General features: G+C 40.8%; 3 protein-coding genes across 4 annotated transcripts in view; 2 read left to right on the forward strand and 1 right to left on the reverse strand.

Moving 5' to 3' along the window:
* The first annotated feature begins 45 nt into the window (after positions 1 to 45).
* sgsh (N-sulfoglucosamine sulfohydrolase (sulfamidase)) lies at positions 46 to 9,983 on the forward strand. Its single transcript, XM_033623347.2, has 9 exons — positions 46 to 263; positions 2,405 to 2,565; positions 2,647 to 2,752; positions 2,860 to 3,227; positions 3,331 to 3,412; positions 3,497 to 3,700; positions 5,487 to 5,653; positions 5,754 to 5,971; positions 9,646 to 9,983. The coding sequence occupies exons 1-9, from the start codon at positions 182 to 184 to the stop codon at positions 9,827 to 9,829; spliced, it is 1,572 nt and encodes a 523-aa protein (XP_033479238.2). The 5' UTR covers positions 46 to 181; the 3' UTR covers positions 9,830 to 9,983.
* Positions 9,984 to 11,577: 1,594 nt separating this feature from the next.
* npb (neuropeptide B) lies at positions 11,578 to 12,828 on the forward strand. Its single transcript, XM_033625055.2, has 2 exons — positions 11,578 to 11,949; positions 12,595 to 12,828. Exons 1-2 carry the CDS (start codon positions 11,686 to 11,688, stop codon positions 12,721 to 12,723), a joined length of 393 nt encoding a protein of 130 aa, XP_033480946.1. The 5' UTR covers positions 11,578 to 11,685; the 3' UTR covers positions 12,724 to 12,828.
* A 505-nt stretch (positions 12,829 to 13,333) lies between these two features.
* The window catches only part of gnav1 (guanine nucleotide binding protein (G protein) alpha v1), a 44,774-nt gene continuing 36,742 nt past the window's right edge, over positions 13,334 to 21,365 (reverse strand). For both annotated transcript variants that reach the window (XM_033625109.2, XM_078166094.1), the window contains 2 exons: positions 18,615 to 18,702; positions 13,334 to 14,728 (listed from right to left, as the gene is read on the reverse strand). In XM_033625109.2, the coding sequence (XP_033481000.1) occupies positions 14,538 to 14,728; positions 18,615 to 18,702 (279 nt within the window). In that variant the 3' untranslated portion in view covers positions 13,334 to 14,537. The remainder of the gene's footprint in view (positions 14,729 to 18,614; positions 18,703 to 21,365) is intronic.

Below are 21,365 nucleotides of genomic sequence, written 5' to 3' on the forward strand. Positions count from 1 at the left end.
CAGCTTCACTAGGAGACACTTTAAATACTTTATATATCACTTTTGAGGAGTTTATTAATTTTATTTATTGAATGCTATTGTTTTCACTCACATTGAACCTTTTAAGTCAAACCAGAAATCATTTTGAGACCCAGTAACGTGAGGTGTGATTTATGGGTAACAGAGAGGAGAGCTAATCATCATGCTGCTTGAGTTATTTTTTCTCACTTTGGCATCATGTGACACCGGGGAGTCAAAGACAAGAAATGTCCTCCTAATAATTGGTGAGTGAACTCTTTATGGTAATGTCTTCTGAACTCTGACTGAAGACATGTATGTAGTGTAGTGGTCCTCTGCAGTTGCCTCAACTATCTGAACTCCTTTTAATACCTGGCTGTACTGGTATGTTCCATGTGAACCATGTCTTTGAGTTTGATACAAGGTTCAAACAATGAAAGCATGAAACAAACATTAAAACCACTGACAGGTGAAGTGAATAACTTTGATTATTTTGTTCCAATGCATTGTTCTGCTGGGAAACCTTTAGTTCTGGCATTCATGTGGATACCACCTGACATGCTCCACCCACACAAACACCGTTGCAGGCCAAGTACCCCCCCTCATGGCAACAGTACTCCCCAATGGCAGTGCCCCCCCCAGCAGGATAATGCACCATGCCACACTGCAAACATCGGTCAGGAATGGCCCGAGGAATGTGACAGACCTCAAAGTGTCAACCTGGCCTCCAAATTCCCCAGATCCCAATCTGAATGAGCATCTGTGGCACATGCCATTAACCCACCTCACAACCCACTGGACTAAATGGATCTGCCGCCAACGCACTAGTGCCAGACACTGCATGACACTCCCAGAGGTCATGTGTCCATGCCTCGATTGGTCAGAGCCAAGTCTGAGCCAAAGAGGCCCCAACTTGGATTAAGGGTACATCTGGGGTACCGACACATCACAAGAATCCTGGAGCAGATTTGGACCTGGGAAATTTAGACACCTTGAGCTTTTTGTCACACTCCACAGACCATTTCTAAACAGTTTTTACAGTGCGGCATTTTGCTTTTTTCTGCTGGGGGGCCACTGCCATTGGGGATTACTGTTGCCATGAGGGCGGATACTTGGTCTGCAATGGTGTTTGAGGGGGTGGAACATGTCAGGTGGTATCCCCATGAATGCCAGAACCAAAGGTTTCCCAGCAACACAATATATTGGAACAAAATAATCAAAGTTATTCACTTCACCTGTCGGTGGTTTTAATGTTTTGGCTGATCAGTGTAAATAACAATACGGGAACCCTCTTTGTAAAACAGAGAAACCTCTTTTTTTGGTTTATTTTATTTTAGTGTATAATTTATTAGATTTATTCTTGTTGTTTGTATTTTGATATCTTTAAAATGTCTGACATGTAACGGAAGACTTTGTTTTGTTGTTGGACAATAATCTCTGCTTTCGATATTCTTCTGGATGAGGACACAGTTGCTTCCCAGTTCTTCAAAGTATTTGAAAATGAATAAAGATATTGCTGGAAAAAATTAATTATAATGTTGATATACATTCAATTGTCAGTTTATTAGGTACACCTAGCTACAGCTAATGCAGTCTAATACAACAGTCTTGAGGTGTTTCTGTTATTCAGCCTTCCCTGGATGATATAATTGACTTCTGTGTCATTTTTCCATACATTTCCACTCCTGTGTGGTAATGCTAGCATCACCACACCAAACTAAAGTGGAAGCTATTGAGGAGGCAGGTTAAGTTATCCCCTGCCTTATAGACTAATTACAAATCTAAACTTTTGGCAGTGTCTCAGCGAGAGGGTTCCACCAGCAGTATTTTAAGACAGAAATCTGATCCACATTCTTTTGTACTGAAGCTGCTGACAATATTCTGCACAATGTTCAGTGTCTTTAAATATGATCATAATGAGTTTTCAATGTGTTTTCAGAGAGCTGTATTCTGGTCACAGTAGAAAAGCCTCTGAAGCATTTTACATGAAGCAGACTACTGTTTAACTTGCTGGCACCTCGTGGCCTTCACAGGTGCATCAATATTAGGTGTGCAGAGACATCTAGTGGACCGGTTTGGACCCTCTGGTGGGCTGGTTCTGGCCCTCAGGCTGTGTGTTTGACAGGTTCTATGTATTCCACTCAAGGAAAATCTTAATGCTAAAGCACACAATGACAACAGCATGCCTTAAACTTTAACAGTTTGGGGAAGTCAGAACCATGAACCAATGTTTTATCCCCATTTTGACAGCAAGCCAGGCCTAATCGTCCAACATCAGTGGGCAACATAACGAATGCTCTTGTGGCCAAATGGGAACAAATCCCTGCAGCCAGGTTCCACAGTGTTGTCCACATACCTTTGGACAGGTAGCGTAAGAGCTAAGAACTTTGTCTTTTTCCTCTTCCAGCTGATGATGCAGGTTTTGAGACAGAGGTGTACAACAACTCTGTGGTCCACACCCCCCACCTGCGCTCTCTGGCCCAGCGTAGTCTGGTGTTCAGCAATGCCTTCACCTCTGTCAGCAGCTGCTCCCCCAGCCGCTCCACCATCCTCACCGGCCTGCCGCAGGTAAAAGAAAAACACACACACCAGCTCCCTGTCATTTGTGGATTAAGGCACAGTATTTAGATCTGTTTGGTGTGTTTTCAGCACCAGAATGGCATGTACGGGCTTCATCAAGGTGTTCACCACTTCAACTCATTTGACGGAGTACAAAGTCTGCCGCTGCTCCTCAGCAAAGCTAACATACACACAGGTATGTAACAATGAGACCAGTTTATTTTAAGTCTACTCTCACACACACTCATGCCTCTTATCACCATTCCCCACCCTTTCACTTTGTTTGCGCTATCACTCCCACAGGTATAATTGGGAAGAAACATGTCGGCCCTGGATCCGTTTACCCTTTTGATTATGCCTACACAGAGGAGAACAACTCTGTCCTCCAGGTGGGGAGGAACATCACCCGCATCAAACTCCTGGTCCGCAAGTTTTTCAAGACCCATAAAGAAGAAGCCTTTGAACGAAGGCGAAAGAAAGATGAGAATAAAGACAATTTAAAAGATGAAGAGAGGCCGTTTTTACTGTATGTTGCCTTTCACGACACCCACCGCTGTGGACACTCGCAGCCCCAGTATGGAGCTTTCTGCGAGAAGTTTGGGAATGGTGAAATGGGGATGGGCAGGATACCCGACTGGACACCAGAATATTACACACCAGAACAAGTAAAGGTTAGTGACATGCAGTGTTGAGATAGGGAAAAAAAATCCCATTGGAAAGTGTATTTTCTAACAGCACCAGTCAAAAGTTCTGTCCTGATTTCATGTTCTTCAGGTTCCTCCTTTTGTACCGGACACACCTGCGGCACGAGCCGACTTGGCTGCACAGTACACCACAGTTAGCAGACTGGACCAAGGTATGTAACAACACTTACACGTGCACAACATGAAGACTATTCTTGTAAAACACTAAGTTTTAATGGTGTGAATTTCCTCTGCAGGTATCGGTTTGGTTCTTCAGGAGCTCAGGGACGCTGGTTATGAGAACGACACTCTCGTCATCTACAGCTCAGATAATGGCATCCCCTTCCCAAACGGCAGGACCAACCTATATCGCTCCGGGACAGCAGAGCCCATGCTAGTGTCCTCTCCAGAGCACAGGGAGCGATGGGGAGACACCAGCCAGGCCTACGTCAGCCTGCTGGGTAAGAGATAGATGGCAGAAAGAGGGTGGCAAGTTTTTAAAGTTTAGCAGGTACTCGCTGTGAGCACAGTATTCATAGCAAGTTTGGTTCAAGGTTAGTGCTCAGATCAGTGGCTCCCAACCTTTTGGGCCTGTGACTCCTTCAAACAAAGCAATATCTACTTCTGTGACACCTCATCACAGGTTATAGCCTTAGTGAGTAATGAGTTAGGAGCAGTTCAACCAGAGAGGGATTTCTCTCAGATTACTATAGGCAAAACAATGTAAAGGTATTTCAGGCAGTTGGTTAGCGCTGTCGCCTCACACAGCAAGAGGGTCCTGGGTTTAAACCTGGGCTTGGGGCCCTTCTGTGTGGTGTCTGCATGTTCTCCCCATGTTAGAGTGGCTCCAGCTTTCTCCCACAGTTCAAAGGCATGCAGAGCAGGTTAAATGTTAACTCTTAATTGCCTGTAGGTGTGAATGTCAGCGTAAATGGCTGTCTGTCTGGATGCTGTAAAGGGAGAGCAGTTAAAGATAATGTGTGGATTTCAGGAAAAAAGAGGCAAAGTCATGATAAAATAACACGGACCCCTTGGTGTATTGCTAGGTTGGCTTACATAAATGAACAAAGTCAGTGTGTTCATCTGATGTGCTCGAACAGCCACCAGGGGGAGACATAATGATGCATCAGCAGCAGATCTCATACAAAATGAACTGAAAATGATCCCATCAGGAGGTAATAATTAAAAGTAAATATGAAAATAACATGACAGATGTGATATAAATGTCTGCAGAAGATAATTACAACACATTGACAAAACTTTAAATATGGCAAATATTTAATGACATAACATGGTAGGTGTAATGAACATTTAGTATGTGAGACATAAATACTATCCTGTGAAAAGCATATGTCTCCATGATATGTCAGCTTTTCATAAGCTAAAAAAACAGCTCAGTGTTTAAGGTTTTTTTAAATGGTTTATTTAGTTGGGGCACAATTTTCTCAACCCAAAAAGGAACACTTTATCTTTATGTTCATTTAAAAAATTAAAAATCTCAAAATTTTAAGATGTTATAATATATATTGGTATAAATGTATTTATTTCATTGGACAGTGACATAAAAACATAAAGATGTTTGCAGTATAAAATAATAGCAACACTGTACTAATTCTGAGTACATGTGCAGTATTTAAGAATTCATATGATCATTGATATACGAGTATATCTGTGTGTGACATTGAATGTATTAATATAGCAGCAAACCACTGTTTGCCATGTAAAGATATAGTGGAGTAATGGCGTCCTGAGCAGAGAACGAAGTCACACTCCCTCTGTGCGTTGTAATCCGATCCTCTCTATTCGTTGTTGTAGACCAGGGGTGTCAAACTCATTGTAGTTCAGGGTCCACATGCTACCCAGTTTTCAAGTGGGCCGGACCACTGAAACCACTGCATAATAACCTATAAATATCAACCGCTTCAAATTTTCCTTTAATTCTGAATTTATGGCAGTATTTTACATGTAGTATCTGCTCACTGTTTAAATTGCTCTGTCAGCACTCTTGCTGTTGTTAGCACTCTGCTTTTAGCACCATTAGCGGCTACCAGCCGCCACCTCCATGTTGAGAGCCATCTGTAGGCAATCCTTACACTCTGAATCATAGACAAAATTAGATGCTCAGGCTCTGGATGTCGTTTACAGCTCCTTTACCATTAAAGCCAAATGTGTAACACCAGATGAGCTTCTAGTTTGTCATATTTTCTCACTGTCTTTTCTCCTCTTCTCTCTTTTTTTTTTTTGCAGACATCACTCCCACTATTCTTGACTGGTTCTCCATTCCCTACCCGTCCTACAGCCTCCCCGGCAGTCCCAACACCCCGGTCCACCTCACTGGTCGCTCCTTACTGCCTGCTCTGGTCACTGAGCCCAGCAACTGGCACACAGTCTACGCCAGCCAGTCCCTCCATGAGGTCTGTAGCACCATAGCACCACAGGATGTCATCGTCACTGTCACAACTAAAAGGAGCTGAACACAAGGTCTTGACTGCTGTACTGTCATTCTGATTTCAGGTAACCATGTACTACCCAACCCGCTCTGTCCACCAGGGGACATACCACCTTCTCCACAACCTGCACTACCGTATGCCCTTCCCCATCGACCAGGACTTTTACGTTTCACCCACCTTCCAGGACCTGCTGAACCGTACGAGGCTTAGAGAGCCCACACACTGGTTCAAAACCCTAGAGCAGTATTACTACAGGGAGCGCTGGGAACTGTTCGACTCCAGGTCTGTTACAGCTCATGTTGTTCAAGTGTTCCTCATGTTAACAGCTTCGGGGCAGAAGCACATTCTCTATCATAATTCACAGATAAAGATCAATCACATTTGGTAAATGAGTTTGGAGATTAAAGCCCTAAGCAGAGTGATCACAATACTTGACTATGACTGGTGGATGACACAAGCTCTGATCTTATTTAAATGAAGTACATCTGCCACATTTCATAGTTTGACTTGAACAGAAACGGTCACCATAAAGAACAGAAAATATACTAGAACAAATTTAAATTGAATTTTCATAAGAGGAAACGGGTGTGCTTCTCCCACTCTGAACTTCAGTTTTATTCTTTCCCTCTAAAAAAACAAACTGCAACATCTGGGCACTCCAGAGCTTAAGAGCAACAAAAGCAGCACTGTCTGTGTTGATCTTTAGGGTGAATTTTATTCATAGTCAATGTGCTGATAAATTATAATATTGTCAGTCCATATTTAATATAAATTGCCAATATATTGAATTATTATTATTTAAATGTGTCTAATACTATATGTTTATAAATTCCTGAAATTTGAATTCCTGTCATAAGGACTCTTAAAAGCCCCCAAACACTAATATCTTTTAATTTAACTTCACATTCTCTGAGAATCTCCTCTTTGTTTACCTCTGGAGGTTTAACTTCTCAGCTTGCTGCATTGATGTCCAGGTGTACTTCAGGGACCTGTGACATCATTGTTGTGGTGCAGTCCGTTCTCATTCCCAGGGCGCTGAAGACAGCAGCTCAGTCCAGCGCCATCAGAATCTGATTCTGATGCACAAGGCCCCATTCAATATGTATATGGGTGACCCAATCACCTATAAAATTGTTGGCATTGTATGTTTCTGCAAACCACGGATATGTTACATTTGCACATTATTATGTAGCAGATACATTAAAACTTTACATTTAAGGAATGATGTGGTTAACATGTGGTTAATTATGATTAGGAAAAGATCATGTTTTGGGTTAATATACCCGGTTTTGGGGGCTCAGTCCCGTCTGGAAAAGCAGCAATGTCTCGGCAAAAAACAGCTACTGCTGGTACCTAAAAAGCCAACAGGTTTTGTTGTTTGTTGGTCTCAAACAGTGGTCAACAGCTTGGCAGTTGTCTCACCTAAGTGACATGCCATCCACCATCCCCTACACCTCCACAAGTCAGCTTATATGCTATGTCATTTTAGAAACATTCATGTGATATGAATGAAGCATCCAAATATAATGTACTTGTAATTTGCAAAAACATACAATGCCAACATTTTCTTCTGGTGACTGGCCTGGTGGCAATGACATAGTTCAAAGAGCAAGATGGTCCAAGTAGGATGGGAGGGCGGGGCACAGGACTTTCACCCAGGAGACCAGTGTTTTTGTCCCCTGTGAACTTTTTTTTTCTTTAAAAACAATGTAACTTAACATCATGTGACCTGTGTCACGTGACATACATCTCATATGCCATGTGACAAAGTTGTTAATTTACTGAAGTTACAAAACAAGCAATCATGTTGTCACCCAAACTGTAATCTTTTTTCTAAACCTAACCAAGTTTATTTCTCATAACCTAAAGAATTTTTGGGGACCAAAACCTACGTTTCCTGTGAACATGGACATTTGTTTTAAAAAGACACTATGCATATAACAAGCCATAACTAACAGGTCGTCCCTGAGTGTCAAAAATCAACATTAGAGGGGTTCATAGAGCGTCATAGTTTGAAGGGTTGAGTCACTGACCAAGCTGCCGTATTGGACGAGTTGGGAGTGAGAACATGTTGTGTGGTCACAGGTTCAACAGAGCACCTGACTGCACCTGTCAGTGATGCTGCGTTTGGTCAGAGGTAAAACAGGTTTGTTACTTTCCACCAGAGAGGGCAGCAAGACACTGCTTTTCAGCCTGGTGTTAAGTTACACTTCAGACTACATTTATTTACTAGTTTAGCTGTCAGTTATGTGTTGATTGTATTTTTGAAGCACAGTATGAAGTGAGGAGGCTGCTGGTAAAGAATTGAATTGCATTGTCTATAATGTGAAGTTTCTCCCTTAAAAACAAACCCTGGCGTTGCCCTCCTTGCTTTGACTTTTGAATATATATATGTATGTGACGTTTAGTGCATTAATAATAAGTCACTAAAAGAGTTCCTATGTCCTCCCTGCTGTATGTCCCTGGGACCGTGAAAGGCTGCTAAAGCAAGAATTGGATGCTTGTCTTTTTTTTTTTTTTTTTACATTTTTTTTGGGCATTTTAGCCTTTAATCGATAGGACAGACAAGCGTGAAAGGGGAAGAGAGTGAGGGAGTGACATGCAGCAAAGGGCCACAGGCTGGAGTCGAACCCGAGCCGCTGCGGCAACAGCCTTGTACGTGGGGCGCGTGCTCTAACCACTAAGCCAGCAACGCCCCTGGATGCTTGTTTTTAGCGCTGAAATGAGTAGTCAAATGGTTGATCCATGATGAAGGAATCTCTACACATTTTGATAGCTGATACATTGCGTAAGTCCAGTTCCAGGATCCAGCTCCTCAAATGTGAGCATTTGCTGCTTCTCCCTGTCTAACATCACTGTGAATCAAATATCTCTGAGTTTCAGGCAGTCGGTCGGACAAAACAAGTCATTTAGAGAAATTTCAATGGCCGTTTTCCACTGTTAATGGATATTTTATAGACTACCATAAACGACTAAAAATCTCATCATATTAATTTAAAATGGGAAATAATCATCTACTGCAGCCCTGCTTCCTTTGCCTGACTGTGACATAACGCAATCAAAGAGCATGTACATTTTCTCTGTGACTTGGAGCTGAGTGTAAAAAATGAGTCAGATCTTTGTGGAGAGAGATCAGGGATGCTCGCACATTTCTGCTTTTTCTGCGTGTGTGTTTGGACTGATATTCTAACGAAAAAGATAATAGAGGATTGGACCTAGAATCCTAAATGAATTTTGAAAATCTATTTGTCTTTTCAATTTAATTTGAATTTCATCCATCAGCATTCATCACAGTTAGGTAGATTTCTTTATAATTCATATTAAAAGGCTTGCTTTGGGTTTTCTCTTGACTGTTCAGAGATGTAGCTGCCACTGAGGAGAAGTGTGTCCTCTGGGAATTTAGGGAATTCACATGGTGGGTATGGTTTAGGCTTAGTATATTTAACATTGGCAGCACGGTGGTGCAGTGGTTAGCATTGTTTCCTCACAGCAAGAGGGTTGCCAGTTTGAATCCAGGGTGGGGTGGGCCCTCTGGGTGCTCCGGCTTCTTCCCACAGTCCAAAGACATGCAGACTCGGTGGTGACTGTGAATATGAATGTGAATGGTTGTCTGTCTCTATGTGTCAGCCCTGCAATAGTCTGGCGACCTGTTCAGGGTGTACCCCGCCTCTCGCCCAATGTCAGCTGGGATAGGCTCCAGCCCCCCCGCAACCCCCAACAGGACAAAGGTTACAGAAAATAGTGCAGAGAGCCCGCAGAGGAAACAGCATTTAGACCGTCATGCTGGGAATTAATAGTAAAGCTTTATTTTACCATCAGTAGTTTCTTTATAATTATCTATAAGCTTTCCCAGAAAGAAACATGTAATCTGATACAATGACCTCAGTACAGGAGAATGTAATCTTGTTCTCTCTGTTCATGATGTTAAAATTTGAACAAATGCTTCACTAACACAGGACAGACCCACTGGAGACGAGGAACCTGGTATCAGACCCGTTCTACAGCGCCGTGCTGGAGAGCCTAAGGCAGAGTCTGCAGAAGTGGCAGTGGGAGACGGGTGACCCCTGGGTCTGTGGACCCGACTATGTCCTGGAGGACAAAATGGAGCCGCACTGCAGACCACTCTACAATGGACTCTAATGGTACTTTTACTTGTCTTGATTGACATGACGTCTGCGCACATGAGCACATTCCTCTTATAAAATAAATGACATTTATTTGTAGTTTTATTTTTGTACGTTAGTGCTGCTTTTAATGCTCAAAAAAATAAACGAAACTTGAATTGCCTTAATTCCTAACATTGTTTTTTGTATCATTCTTCTTTATGTAACCAGATAATTTCATCATTCAAGTTAGTGGTCCTTCTTATCTGTCTCTATACATTTAAGGTACATTTTCCCCTCATCCAGACCCCCTCATTACCCTGCTTCATGGAGAGCCAACATGGTTACACACTGTTTAACTGTTTTTGTTATGATTATTTTAACCAATGTAGATGCATCCGTCTCTGTTTTACATCTCCATCACTGTTGCTCTCCTGCTGATCTGCTGATACATAGGTGGTAGAGTTCATGACGCATGACTGGTGAGGTCGGCAGATCAATGGGGAAAAAGGGTTTGTATTGATTCCTCAGAGCTCCCGTTTGAAGTAAGACTGATTTTAGGTCTGTCCATGTAGAAAGCTGTTGGAAGGGAACACAATTTGGATCTGTTGATTATTCACTGATGTTTATTGATCTGCTCTTTTTTTTTCACTCCAATAGTAATCTTTCCATTTCCACTCTTGTTGATGTCCTTAAAACCACGCACACTGATTTTGCTTTGTTGTGCACCTTTTGTTGCACGCAGGCAGTGGGTCAGTGATACTTTCCAGCACTGACCCAATTTAAAGGCTTTTAATGGGTGATTATTTTTCGGAAAAATTTAATGTAAATCCAAAAAAGTATCAGCTGGCTCTTCATTTGTGTTTGAAAGTGGTTCTAGAGATGAGTCGGGAGGGAATGCCACCTAGATTAAGATTTCCAATATGTTATATCCGTTGTCTAGGAAAGTTCAATCAATATTTGTGAACATGAGCTACTCTCTCTCAAAGCCAGAAACCACAGTAAATCTCAAACTTGTGATGCCATCAGGTATCGTCTGGAGCTGTTCCATAGGCAATGAATGGGAGGTTGATTTTGTGGACCAACAGAATGTTTGTTTTCTTTTTATATACATCCAAATTAGCTTTATACTTGTGTTGTGTCTCAGTTCTGACACAGAAAATGTTCCCATATACCCAGAACATTCCTGTGTGCTATTAGTGTCATCTAAAACAGCTCCCTAATTCACTGCCTATGGAGCAGCTCCAGACTCTATACTTGTTGACACCACAAATTTGGGTTTTAGCTCTCTAGTTTATAGATTTTAGAGAGAGTTGCTTATATTTACCAATATTTTTTGACTGTCAGAAGCAGGAATAGCATCTAAATATTGAAAGTGGGCATCGTTTCCCTTTAAGTTTATGAGATGTATTGATGCTTGTAGACATTCAGGCAATTTTAACCTAACAATTAGTTAGTCTCATTAGTGAGACATAAAACCCCCCTCATCATTAATTTAAAAGTTAAGTGGACATCTTTCAGTTTTGACCACTTACGTCATTACGATTTCTACAAGCGTCAGAGATGGACTGACGTCCCTATACATCTCCAACCCCCTCATACTCTATACCACACACACACACACACACACACACCAACCAAACCATCAAAAAGCTGATCAATTCGGATTGGTCTTTTTTTCCTTCTCCTGCATTAAGACGGATCATCATCCGCCCACCTCAACTCTGATTTGACGAACGTCCTGGGTCACGATAACGTCGCCCAGTCAGCCTATATAAGCAGCAGAAAGTTTTCCAAACACCCAGCAAAACCTCAAGTCGACCTCTGATCAACAAAAGACGAGAAAAAGCGCCGTCGTCCTTTTGCGTAAAAAGTGCCAAGACGTTTGCAGACATGGAGTGGTCAGTCAGGTTTGCCGTGGTGTGCGTCGGTGTGTCTCTGCTCATCTCCTGCCATCCAGTCGAAGCTTGGTACAAGCAGTCGACCGGGCCCAGTTACTACTCGGTAGGTCGTGCCTCCGGTTTGCTGTCCGGTATCAGGAGGTCGCCTTACGTCCGGAGGTCCGAGTCTGAGGAGACGCTGATGGAGAGCGGGGAGACGGCAGGTAACAACGTGATTCCAGAGACTAACAGGCAGATCTCCATACTGAAAAGCATGGTAAGTACAGTTAAGTTACTATAACCTTTTTTTCCTGTTTGAGGGGCTTCTGTTGATTTTACACTGACGATAAAATGAAGAAGAGATGCGCGTAAAAGTTGATTTCCTTTCAGCACCACAGCAGCCATACTTGAATATTGAAAGTTACAAATAAAGCAAGTAAACAAGAGATCAGAAGCACATTTGTTATCCTTAAGACGACTAAACAAACTTTCAGGGGCAAAATCGTATCTTAAAAGTTAAACAACTCGTGCGTAAAGGCGCAAACCAGCGAGCGCTGCAGGTCAAACCACAGCCAGAAGCATTAAAACACTGTGACAAGACGGTCATTGACAAGATAACTTAAGTAATGTTCGAAATTTTAAGTCGTTATGATCTCCCAACAATTCCCACTTAAAGGCAAAAATATAGGAAGAATGAAAACATAGGATTTGTCTAATAAGCGACTGTTACACATTTGTCTTATTGCGGTAATAGCCTGCTCTTATTGCTGCAAAACGACACAGTGCCACTTGATGTTAACGGTAAATGAAATAAGAGCCACTGAGGTTAGATTGAGAAGATTTAGTTCTACAGAAATGTGGCACTGTACCGGTTTTCCCATTAACTTTAATTTCTCTCATTGCTTAATTTCACCTCCTGCAGGCCATCTGCGTAAAGGACATCTCTCCAAATCTGAAGAGCTGCGAGCTGCTGCGGGACGGGACGGGCACCTTCCAGTGCAAGGCGGACGTCTTCCTCACCTTGGACTCCCTGGACTGCCTGTCCGCGTGAGTCCCGGCCGGACCGGCGGAGACGGTCCTGGTCCTTCGCCGAGCCCCGGGTGTGCTTCTCTGGAAACGAAATATGAAGGAAAGGAATGGGGGGTGGATGAGTGTGTGTGTGTGTGGGGGGGGGGGGGGGGGGGGGGGGGGGTGACGGCGCAGAGGAAAACCTGATCACTGTCGATGATGGACCGCTGCAGACTCTGAATGTCCTCTTATTAAACAAAAACTCATTGTTCAGTTTTGCTTTGGTTGTGTAGACAGGAGTATAAAAGAGAAAAGAAAAACAGTGCGAGAGATGTTAGTTGAAACCACATTCTTTCCAGATGACTTCCTGTCTTTACTGTTGAACCCCTGACCCTGTACCCTCCGTTGCCAAAATGTATTAAATGTCCAGACAGTTGACTGCAGAGCAGATTTCCTGGAAATTACTTTTATTTATTTTATCTATTAAAATGAACAAACACTGGTAACCTGTTGTGTGGCTTAAATTTGTCTGTGAATATTCAACTAGTGGGGGAATGAAAAAGGAAAATAATTGATCCACCACTGCCTTGATTTGCACCCTTCACCAGTCTACATGGTCTTCTTTAAAGAAGATGAAGTATGATGTGAAAATACAGTCATTAGCCTATCACATTTATTTTGTATTGCAGGTTTAGAACACACAGTACAAACCATAATATAAGTGTGAGGACATCAGCTATGAGACTTACAGAGTAAAGATACAGTATGAAATACACCCTGAAAGTTGGGGGATAAAAAACAAGAAGGGAAAATTGACATTTCATACACGTACTGTAGGAGGCTTTTAAATTACTCGACAGCAAAACCACTTCATCATAAGGCACTTGGGGGTGTTTTTCTCTTTTCTTTCACCTTCAGTATGCATATCAGAGCCTATCAGTCATTACCAGATCTTGTTTATTACTGGAGTCAGAGAGGAGCCGGTGTGATCCCATCATCACTTGCTCAGGGGAGCCTTCAGAGACCCCAGCGGAGTTAATGCCACACACATCACATATAGGAAGCATCATCCTGCTTGACAAATCAGGGTTTATGAGTTTATGTGCGTGTGTCAGAGAATAAAACAATAATCATCAGAGGCAGAAGGAAGGAAATGAAACACAAGTTGGAGGCTTCAGGGATGTTTCTCGACATATATTCTTTTTTCTAATATGAAGTAGCATCATCGCTGACTGGTGAGAGTCAGGGGAACGAGTTCAAGCACAGATTACAGCGAACAGGAGTGATTTCAGCTCAGGACGAGTAAACACAACAGAGGTGCTTTTACAGTGATCACCGCCTCATTAGGAGGGTGTGACGCACACAGGATGTGCACAGACGGGGTGATGGATGAGAGGAGAGAACACACCGTGGTATGCATGAGTGAACCCCTACACAGAGGAAGTAACGGACAAACAGTAAATCCTCACTCCCTCTGTGTCCTGCCCACACACACACACAGCGGAAGAGATGGGCAAATAAATGGTGTGTGTATTCAAGTCCTAAAAAAGGCAACCCCACCATTCATAGTCTGATTTATAGTACAATACAAAAATATAAATGCCCACTACTCTCAACACAGGGTTTCAAAAGTCAATGTTTTAGGGCTCAACCCCGAGACAAAGGATCAGCACGGTGGTCCTTCTTCTTTTCTGATGTTTGACAGAGTTTTTCTACATGAAATCAAGCATCACAAACAACAGTGGCGCTCCCAGGCTGCACCTTCAGAGAGCAGGCAGTCTTCATGTCTTTTAAAATGACTCATCCAAAGGTTGACAGCAGCGACTGTCTGGTGAAGTCTCGTACCTCCGCTGGCAGTTAAAGGAGCGACACAGCCTCAAGGTTCTCTTTGATTATTGTGTCCATGACCACCTGGAAGACGACCTGGATGTTGGAGGTGTCGGTCGCCGTGGTGAAGTGGTGGTAGATGAGTTTGCTAGGAGTGGTGTTGAGTGAGACAAAGGTGGCGGCGATGAAGCGGGCAGACGAGTCCACATCGCAGTCTGCACCTGGAGGAGAGATGAGGAGGGGGATAAATCAAACATTACAGAGAAACATCTGCCTCCTTTCCACAGAAAACTGAAAAGGTCTGTCTCTAAGATGAGTATTAGACGTATGAATCCCAGCCTGGTACACCAGGGAAGACGGTGAAGCAGCTCAGCTAGTTTGACAAAATAGAAATTTCAATTCACATATTTGTGTTTAGGTGAAAAATAAACACACAAATAGGATTAGAAATTCTTGTGAGGCTGATCTGTTGTACAGTTTCTGTCACAGTAACCAAAGCAGGAGCAGCATCACATCAGCCTGAGTCGCCTGTCACACCCTCACATCATGTAAGTCATTATAACGAAAGACTATCACAATGACTCAGTATCTCACAAATGACTTTATATCTCAAAATAACAAGTCACTATTTTTAGATAAGTAATTATTTTGAGATAGTTTCATACTAAGTCATTATTTCAATATATTAAGTGAATATTTTGTGATACTAATTCATTATCTTGAGGTAAGTCATTAAAAAGTTTCTAAATATTTTGAGAAAGATTCTCATTTTCAGATACTATCATTATTCTGAGACACTAAGTCAGCATGCTGAGATACTAAGTCCTTATTTTGAGATACTAAATCATTAGTTTGAGAAAAGTAAGTCATTATTTTGAGATAATGGGGTGATTGTTCTAAAAAAAATTTAAAAAAATCTCATTATATCAAGATACCAAGTCATATATTAAAAGATCCTAAGTCAATGTTTAGAAATACTAAATCATTATTTTGAGGTAGGTCATGAAAAAAACCTGATTCTCATTATGTTTGAAAACTACTTTGAAATAAGCAAGTCATATTTTAAGAGTTTCTCATAATTTTGATAAAGATTCCCATTTTCAGATACTATCTCATTATTTTGAGACACTAAGTCAGTGTTTGAGATAGTCAAGTCATTATTTTGAAGAGTTCTTATTATGTTGTGACACTAAGTCTTTATTTTGAGATAACTGAGTCACTGTTCTCAAAAACTTCTCATTATATCAAGATACCAAGTCATGATTCCAAGATACTATGTCAATATTAAAAGATACTACATCATGTTTAGAAATACTAAGTCATTATCTTGCAATACTAAGTCATTATTTTGAGGTTAGTCATTAAAAAACATATTCTCATTATGTTTAAAAGCTAAGTCATTCTTTTAAGTAATATAAGTAATTCATTTTTTAAGAAAGTTTCTCATAATTTTGAGACAGATTCCTATTTTCAGATACAACCTCATTATTATGAGACACTAAGTCAGTATTTTGAGATAAGTCAGTCCATATTTTGAAAAGGTTTTTATTATGTTGCCATAAGTCCTTATTTTGAGATATTACGCCATTATTTTAAGATAATTGAGTCATTGTTCTGAAAGAATTCACATTATATCGAGGTAGCAAGTCATGATTCCAAGACACTATGTCAATGTTTCAAAATACTAAGTCATGAAAATGAGAAAGTCTCTAATTTTCAGATACTATGTCATTATTTTATGATACTAAAACATTATTTTGAAATAAATTCTCATGATGTTGCGATACTAAGTCATTATTTTAAGAAAAGCAAGTCCTTCTTTTGAGATAATCGAGTCATTATTTTAAGGTTTCTCACTATCAAAATACAAGCTCATGATTCAGAGTCACCATGTCATTATTTTGAGATACTAACATTATGTTGCGATACTAAGTCATTATTTTGAGACACCAAGTCATTAATTTGAGAAAGTTATTCATTTTTTGATATATGTCATTTCGAGATACTCATCGTTTTGAAAAAGTTTTCATTATATTGAGAGTCAATATTATTTTGATAAAGTTTGTTACTGTAAAGAGACACTAAGCCATTATTTTGAGATAAGTTAGTCATTATTTCAAAAAAGTCTCATTACATTAAGACACCAAGTCATTATTTTGGAAAACAAAGTCATCATTTTCAGATACTATCTCATTATTTTGAGTAGGTTTCTTATTACAATGACGTACAGGATCTTTTCTTTTCAGCACATTGTGGGCTTCTGCAGTTAATACTGATGTTTCAATGCATACATAACATTTTTCTATTGAAGCTGGTTGAAGTGGAGCTGGTTTATTTATGTTAGATACACTTAAGAAGTTAATTCCAATGGTTTTCTACAGTCTTTGTAGGTTGTAAAATATTGGACAATTTTAAGTTACTTAATGTACTTTGATGAAACTGCTAACAACTCAGACATCTGAAATATGACAAGGTCTCAGCCACACAGTACCTGAGTAAATGTACTTAGTTACAACCACTGATACTGAGCAAGCAGAGAAGGTGAAATGGAAACCTAAAAGTAACAGATAAATGATTCAAACATTCAACTTCTGCTGCTCGCAGTGATAGAGATAGTTAATAGGAATGCAAGCAGAAGCACTGAAAGAAAGAGAACAGTCCATTTTTATGATCATCTTGTATTAAAACATTGTTGAAAAATATCCACTTTTATATAATAATAGTATTATATGTCACCCAGTTCAACATTAATCCACATGACCAAAGTAAGAACATGGCGGGTTGTTGCTGGTGAAGGTATACATGAGCTCATCTGATAGAACTGTGGGGGAACACCAAATGAAAAAGGTCGGGAGCTGATGAATTAGACGAGTCATCATATCTGAAGTCAGTATGAAATAGACGCTTGCTCTGCTGGCTGACGCCAATCCCAAGAGTTTTAGCATTTATATTGACATTTGCATGAGAGCAGAGAGGGCACAGCCCCTGTTGAGCCTGCTGGGACGTGGGGAGCGAAACGCTGAGCGGATACAAAAATCTAAAAATAATATAACAGTAATAACACAGTCAGTGTAAGGCCCTAGACAGTGCACACTGGTCCGTCCTTTTAATGTTATTGGCTTTTTATAGCTGACGTGGTAATTTATGTTTTTATATTCAATAACCACCAGGATATTGTAGCTTAATAGTATCTCTGGATGTTGTAAACAGTCACATCTTTAACTGGGTCAGTTTGCAATGACATATCTGGATCTTTGCTTTGTGTGATTAAGTTATTAATTAATTATTTTTTAAATATCAGGTTCATGTTCAAGATGCCCAACACAAATGGCTCATTGTGTATAAAGAAATTTGGCTTGTTGATGTTTGGTGAAAACCTAAATTACTAGCATAAACTGTCTCATGAAGAGGAAGGATGAGATTAAAGATTAAAGTCTATTTCATGATGTATTGTTCATTACATGATGATAACAGTTAGACTTTTTAGTAAAATGTCTTTTCCTGATGGGTTCCTCTGGATGGATAATTATGAGGAACGTAACCTTTGTTTTAGGAAGAAACCTTTTTTGTGGCAGAGGGAAAAACACATTTGTTTGCAACATATATTTCCTGGTCACTTTATTAGGTACACCTATACAATTGAATGCAATCCAAATGTGATATGTGCATATTCACGTTTCCATAGTTACACCTTAGTTTGAGAAGAAAAGCACCGCTGAATGTGGCTGTGTTGCAACCCTACCAGTGCTCCCATGAAACCACTGAGTAACTACATGTGTAGGTTACCCCAGAGGATTACTGTTCCTGTTCCTGTCGTCACATTTCTACAATTAACTACAGTTTTCATATTAAACTTTACAATATTTGGATTTTAAAGTGTATGGCATTTATTCCGCCAAGGCCAAATGCACTGTCTTGCACTGTTAACAGAAGAGAAAAATAATTTACGTATGTGCCCTGTTAGTGTGATTTGCTCAACGTGTAATGGGTTCTTACTTTGCCCATGCTACACTTTTCCACCAAGTTTCATAAACATCAGGCCAGTAGGTTATTTGGTAATCCTGCTGACAGACAAACACACTGAACCAAAAACAAAACCAGTCCTACCTTTATACTGAGGCATGTATAACCGCAGATGTCTCCCAGAGTGTAAAATCTTGTCTTGAAAAAGGTCTATCTTGTTCATGAATAAAATCTGCAATAAAAAAAACACAAGAAACCATCAGCTGAGAGCACGAGAAGCTCATCACAAGTCAGAGGCGTCATCCTCTGAGAAAAAGGAAAATCAATCGTTAGGATATTAAGACAAAAGAAAATGATTTGGTGAGAGCAATAACTAACCAAAAACAATGAAACCAATAAATCTGTTTTTAGAGTCACATTTATTGTCACTTTACAGATATTTACCTAAAACGTGAAAATCAATAGCTGGGTTGATACCAGCATGGGGTGATGATGGTGGATCAATGACCTCCCTCTTCTCATCAGTGTGCAATCAATCACTCACATAGTCTCCGGTGCCGGCACTCAACAAGCTCAACTACTTCTTTCATTAATCTTTGTCTTTCTTTCTTTTTTATTTACTACCTCTAATCTCAACTTGTGCTCTGCAGCCACCGCATTTCACACGTACTTCTGGCTTTGTAGTCGACCAATTAAAACTACGACCAAGTTTTAAGCTTGCATAAAACAAACCCGCAAAAAAAAAGAAGATAATAACGAAGGAAGGATGGATGGTGGTGCAGATTTTCAATGAACAGGACACAGAGCGACACCTGGGTGTGTAATTATCACTGACCAGCCACAGTGAAGAGTTAATTGAGGTGGAGGTTACAAATTTCCCTCCTACGTTAAAAAGGTATCATTAAACACTTTTGTTTAATGAGCCTGTTGGCCATGTTAACGTGCAGGCCCACACACAACTCTGCACATAAACACGTCACACACATTTAATTGCCCATTTGGCTCTAATGAAGCCTTAAATAAAAAAAGCTTTGTGGTTATAAATAAAGAATCATTTACTAAGAGAGATACTTTGGTGTAACTGCTACTCTCTTGTTAAGATCTTTCAGATTTATTAGCGTCTGTGACGAAACACCAACTATAAATGACTCATCCTCACACTCTCAATATATCCAGACTGAAAACTGAGCCTTTGTTTGAGAGATTGGAGATTGGAGTTTTCTTTCTACACAGGCTCCTCAGAAGTGTTAAAAACTGAGCTCACTGTGACAGCCTTCTGGAAAAGTTGCAGAAAACGCAGCAGACTAAACAGCAGGTGACTCTCATGTCAACACGCAGTGACTTGTGTTTTAAGTGGGCTTTATATGCAAGTTAAGTGGAATAAATTGAACAAGCTTGTTACACGCTCGTTTTAATGTGATCATTTACCGGAAACGAGAATGGAAAAACACAGACAGGGGGAAAATGTCGCCTCACCAAAGCCCACCCTAATTACAACTCCCTGTTTAATTACGAGTGACAGAGGACTCGGAGACAAAGGGCCGGGGCCAGGCCCTGTGTGTGTGTGTGGAAACTGCATTTATCAAACACATTAGTGTTATTCTTGTCTCATGGTGTCATAGAGAACAAATAGGAGCTACAAAGAGAGGTTGCTTGCGTCGCCTCTACTCGTCCATGTTTTCCGTCCACAAACTGAATTGTCTGGCTGAACTCTGGTTCCCACCCACTTCAGCCAGACCCTTTTGTCCTGTGACATTTAAATAAAGCTATAGCCACATCTCAGGGTGAGTGGTGGATAATTCAACGATAGCAGAAGTTTCAACTTCGAAACAACTAGTCTGTATTTCACATATTGGATTAGAAGATAAAGGAGACAGATCAAAAAGTCGTGACACAACAAGCTGACCGTCGGTCAATGATGGGCCATCGGTGAGTGTCTTTCGCCCCGGTTTTGCAGGGTTTCCTGCACCGTTAGCTCTAGTCGGCCCTTACTGGCTTTTTCTTGGCCTATTTGGCAATTTGAATCGCTGTTGCAGATTGAAATCATTCTGTTTAGCAGTTCAGCCCAGTGGACAAGAAGAGAAACAGAAGTGAGGAAAGCAAACAAAACACTGAAGTCAAGAGAGTTTGAGATTGAAACAAACAGACTATGTTTTTAGCCATTGAGCTTCCTTGTGTTGTTGTTTAAGCGCAGGTTAAATATTATTAGTTTTGCTTTCAACGGCAGGTTGTCTCGTTAATGTGCTAACTGGCTAAGTGGCGTATTGAATCCATCGTATCGATCTTTTGGTTTCCCTATTTGAATGACGAATACAGACTGTGCCTGGGCCTTGTTTTTGTGTGCCATAAACTGTAACCCCCCCCCCCCCATCAAATTATTTTGTAACCACAGAGAGCACTGGTTTCTAACATGAGGGTTAATTTTTAGGGGGCAACACAGTCAGTAAGCAAGAGGCAAACTAAGACCTACATTGAAAATTGACCAAGCAGCAGCAAAGTGCGGTCTGTGGCGAGCTGCCATGCAATGTCTATGGAAAGCTGTGGCAGCCGCTTTTGCAGCCAGACTAAAAGTTGGGGATAGTTCGACTTTTAGCAACAATACTTCAACTAGAGAATCCCTGCAGCCAATCAGTAAACAGAGTCTTGTGACTCCTGTGACATATTCACCTATGTCACCAAGAATTTCTTCCTGCCTGGAACACAAACACAGAAATAATTAATTTAATCATTAAGACAAGCTGCACTGTGCCATTGTTTGGTGTGTTTGTGTCTCTATGAGGCTGTACTTATGCACACTTTAGCTTCGAGTTAAATGCTAACACCAGCATGCTTCATGCTCACAGTGACAATGGTAACATGGTGTTTAGCAGGTAAAATGTTTACCCTGTTCATCCT

This window comes from Epinephelus lanceolatus, chromosome 3, assembly GCF_041903045.1.
Source record: "Epinephelus lanceolatus isolate andai-2023 chromosome 3, ASM4190304v1, whole genome shotgun sequence".
In the NCBI taxonomy this organism is placed as follows: Eukaryota; Metazoa; Chordata; class Actinopteri; order Perciformes; family Serranidae; genus Epinephelus; species Epinephelus lanceolatus.

What these genes read in the sequence shown, in the direction of transcription:
- sgsh (XM_033623347.2), top strand. Translation starts at nt 182, where the DNA reads ATGCTGCTTGAGTTATTTTTTCTCACTTTGGCATCATGTGACACCGGG. An exon ending in TCCTCACCGGCCTGCCGCAG is followed by an intron (nt 2,566 to 2,646) that starts GTAAAAGAAAAA and finishes GTGTGTTTTCAG; the next exon opens with CACCAGAATGGCATGTACGG. An exon ending in AGTTAGCAGACTGGACCAAG is followed by an intron (nt 3,413 to 3,496) that starts GTATGTAACAAC and finishes TTTCCTCTGCAG; the next exon opens with GTATCGGTTTGGTTCTTCAG.
- npb (XM_033625055.2), top strand. Translation starts at nt 11,686, where the DNA reads ATGGAGTGGTCAGTCAGGTTTGCCGTGGTGTGCGTCGGTGTGTCTCTG. An exon ending in TCTCCATACTGAAAAGCATG is followed by an intron (nt 11,950 to 12,594) that starts GTAAGTACAGTT and finishes CACCTCCTGCAG; the next exon opens with GCCATCTGCGTAAAGGACAT.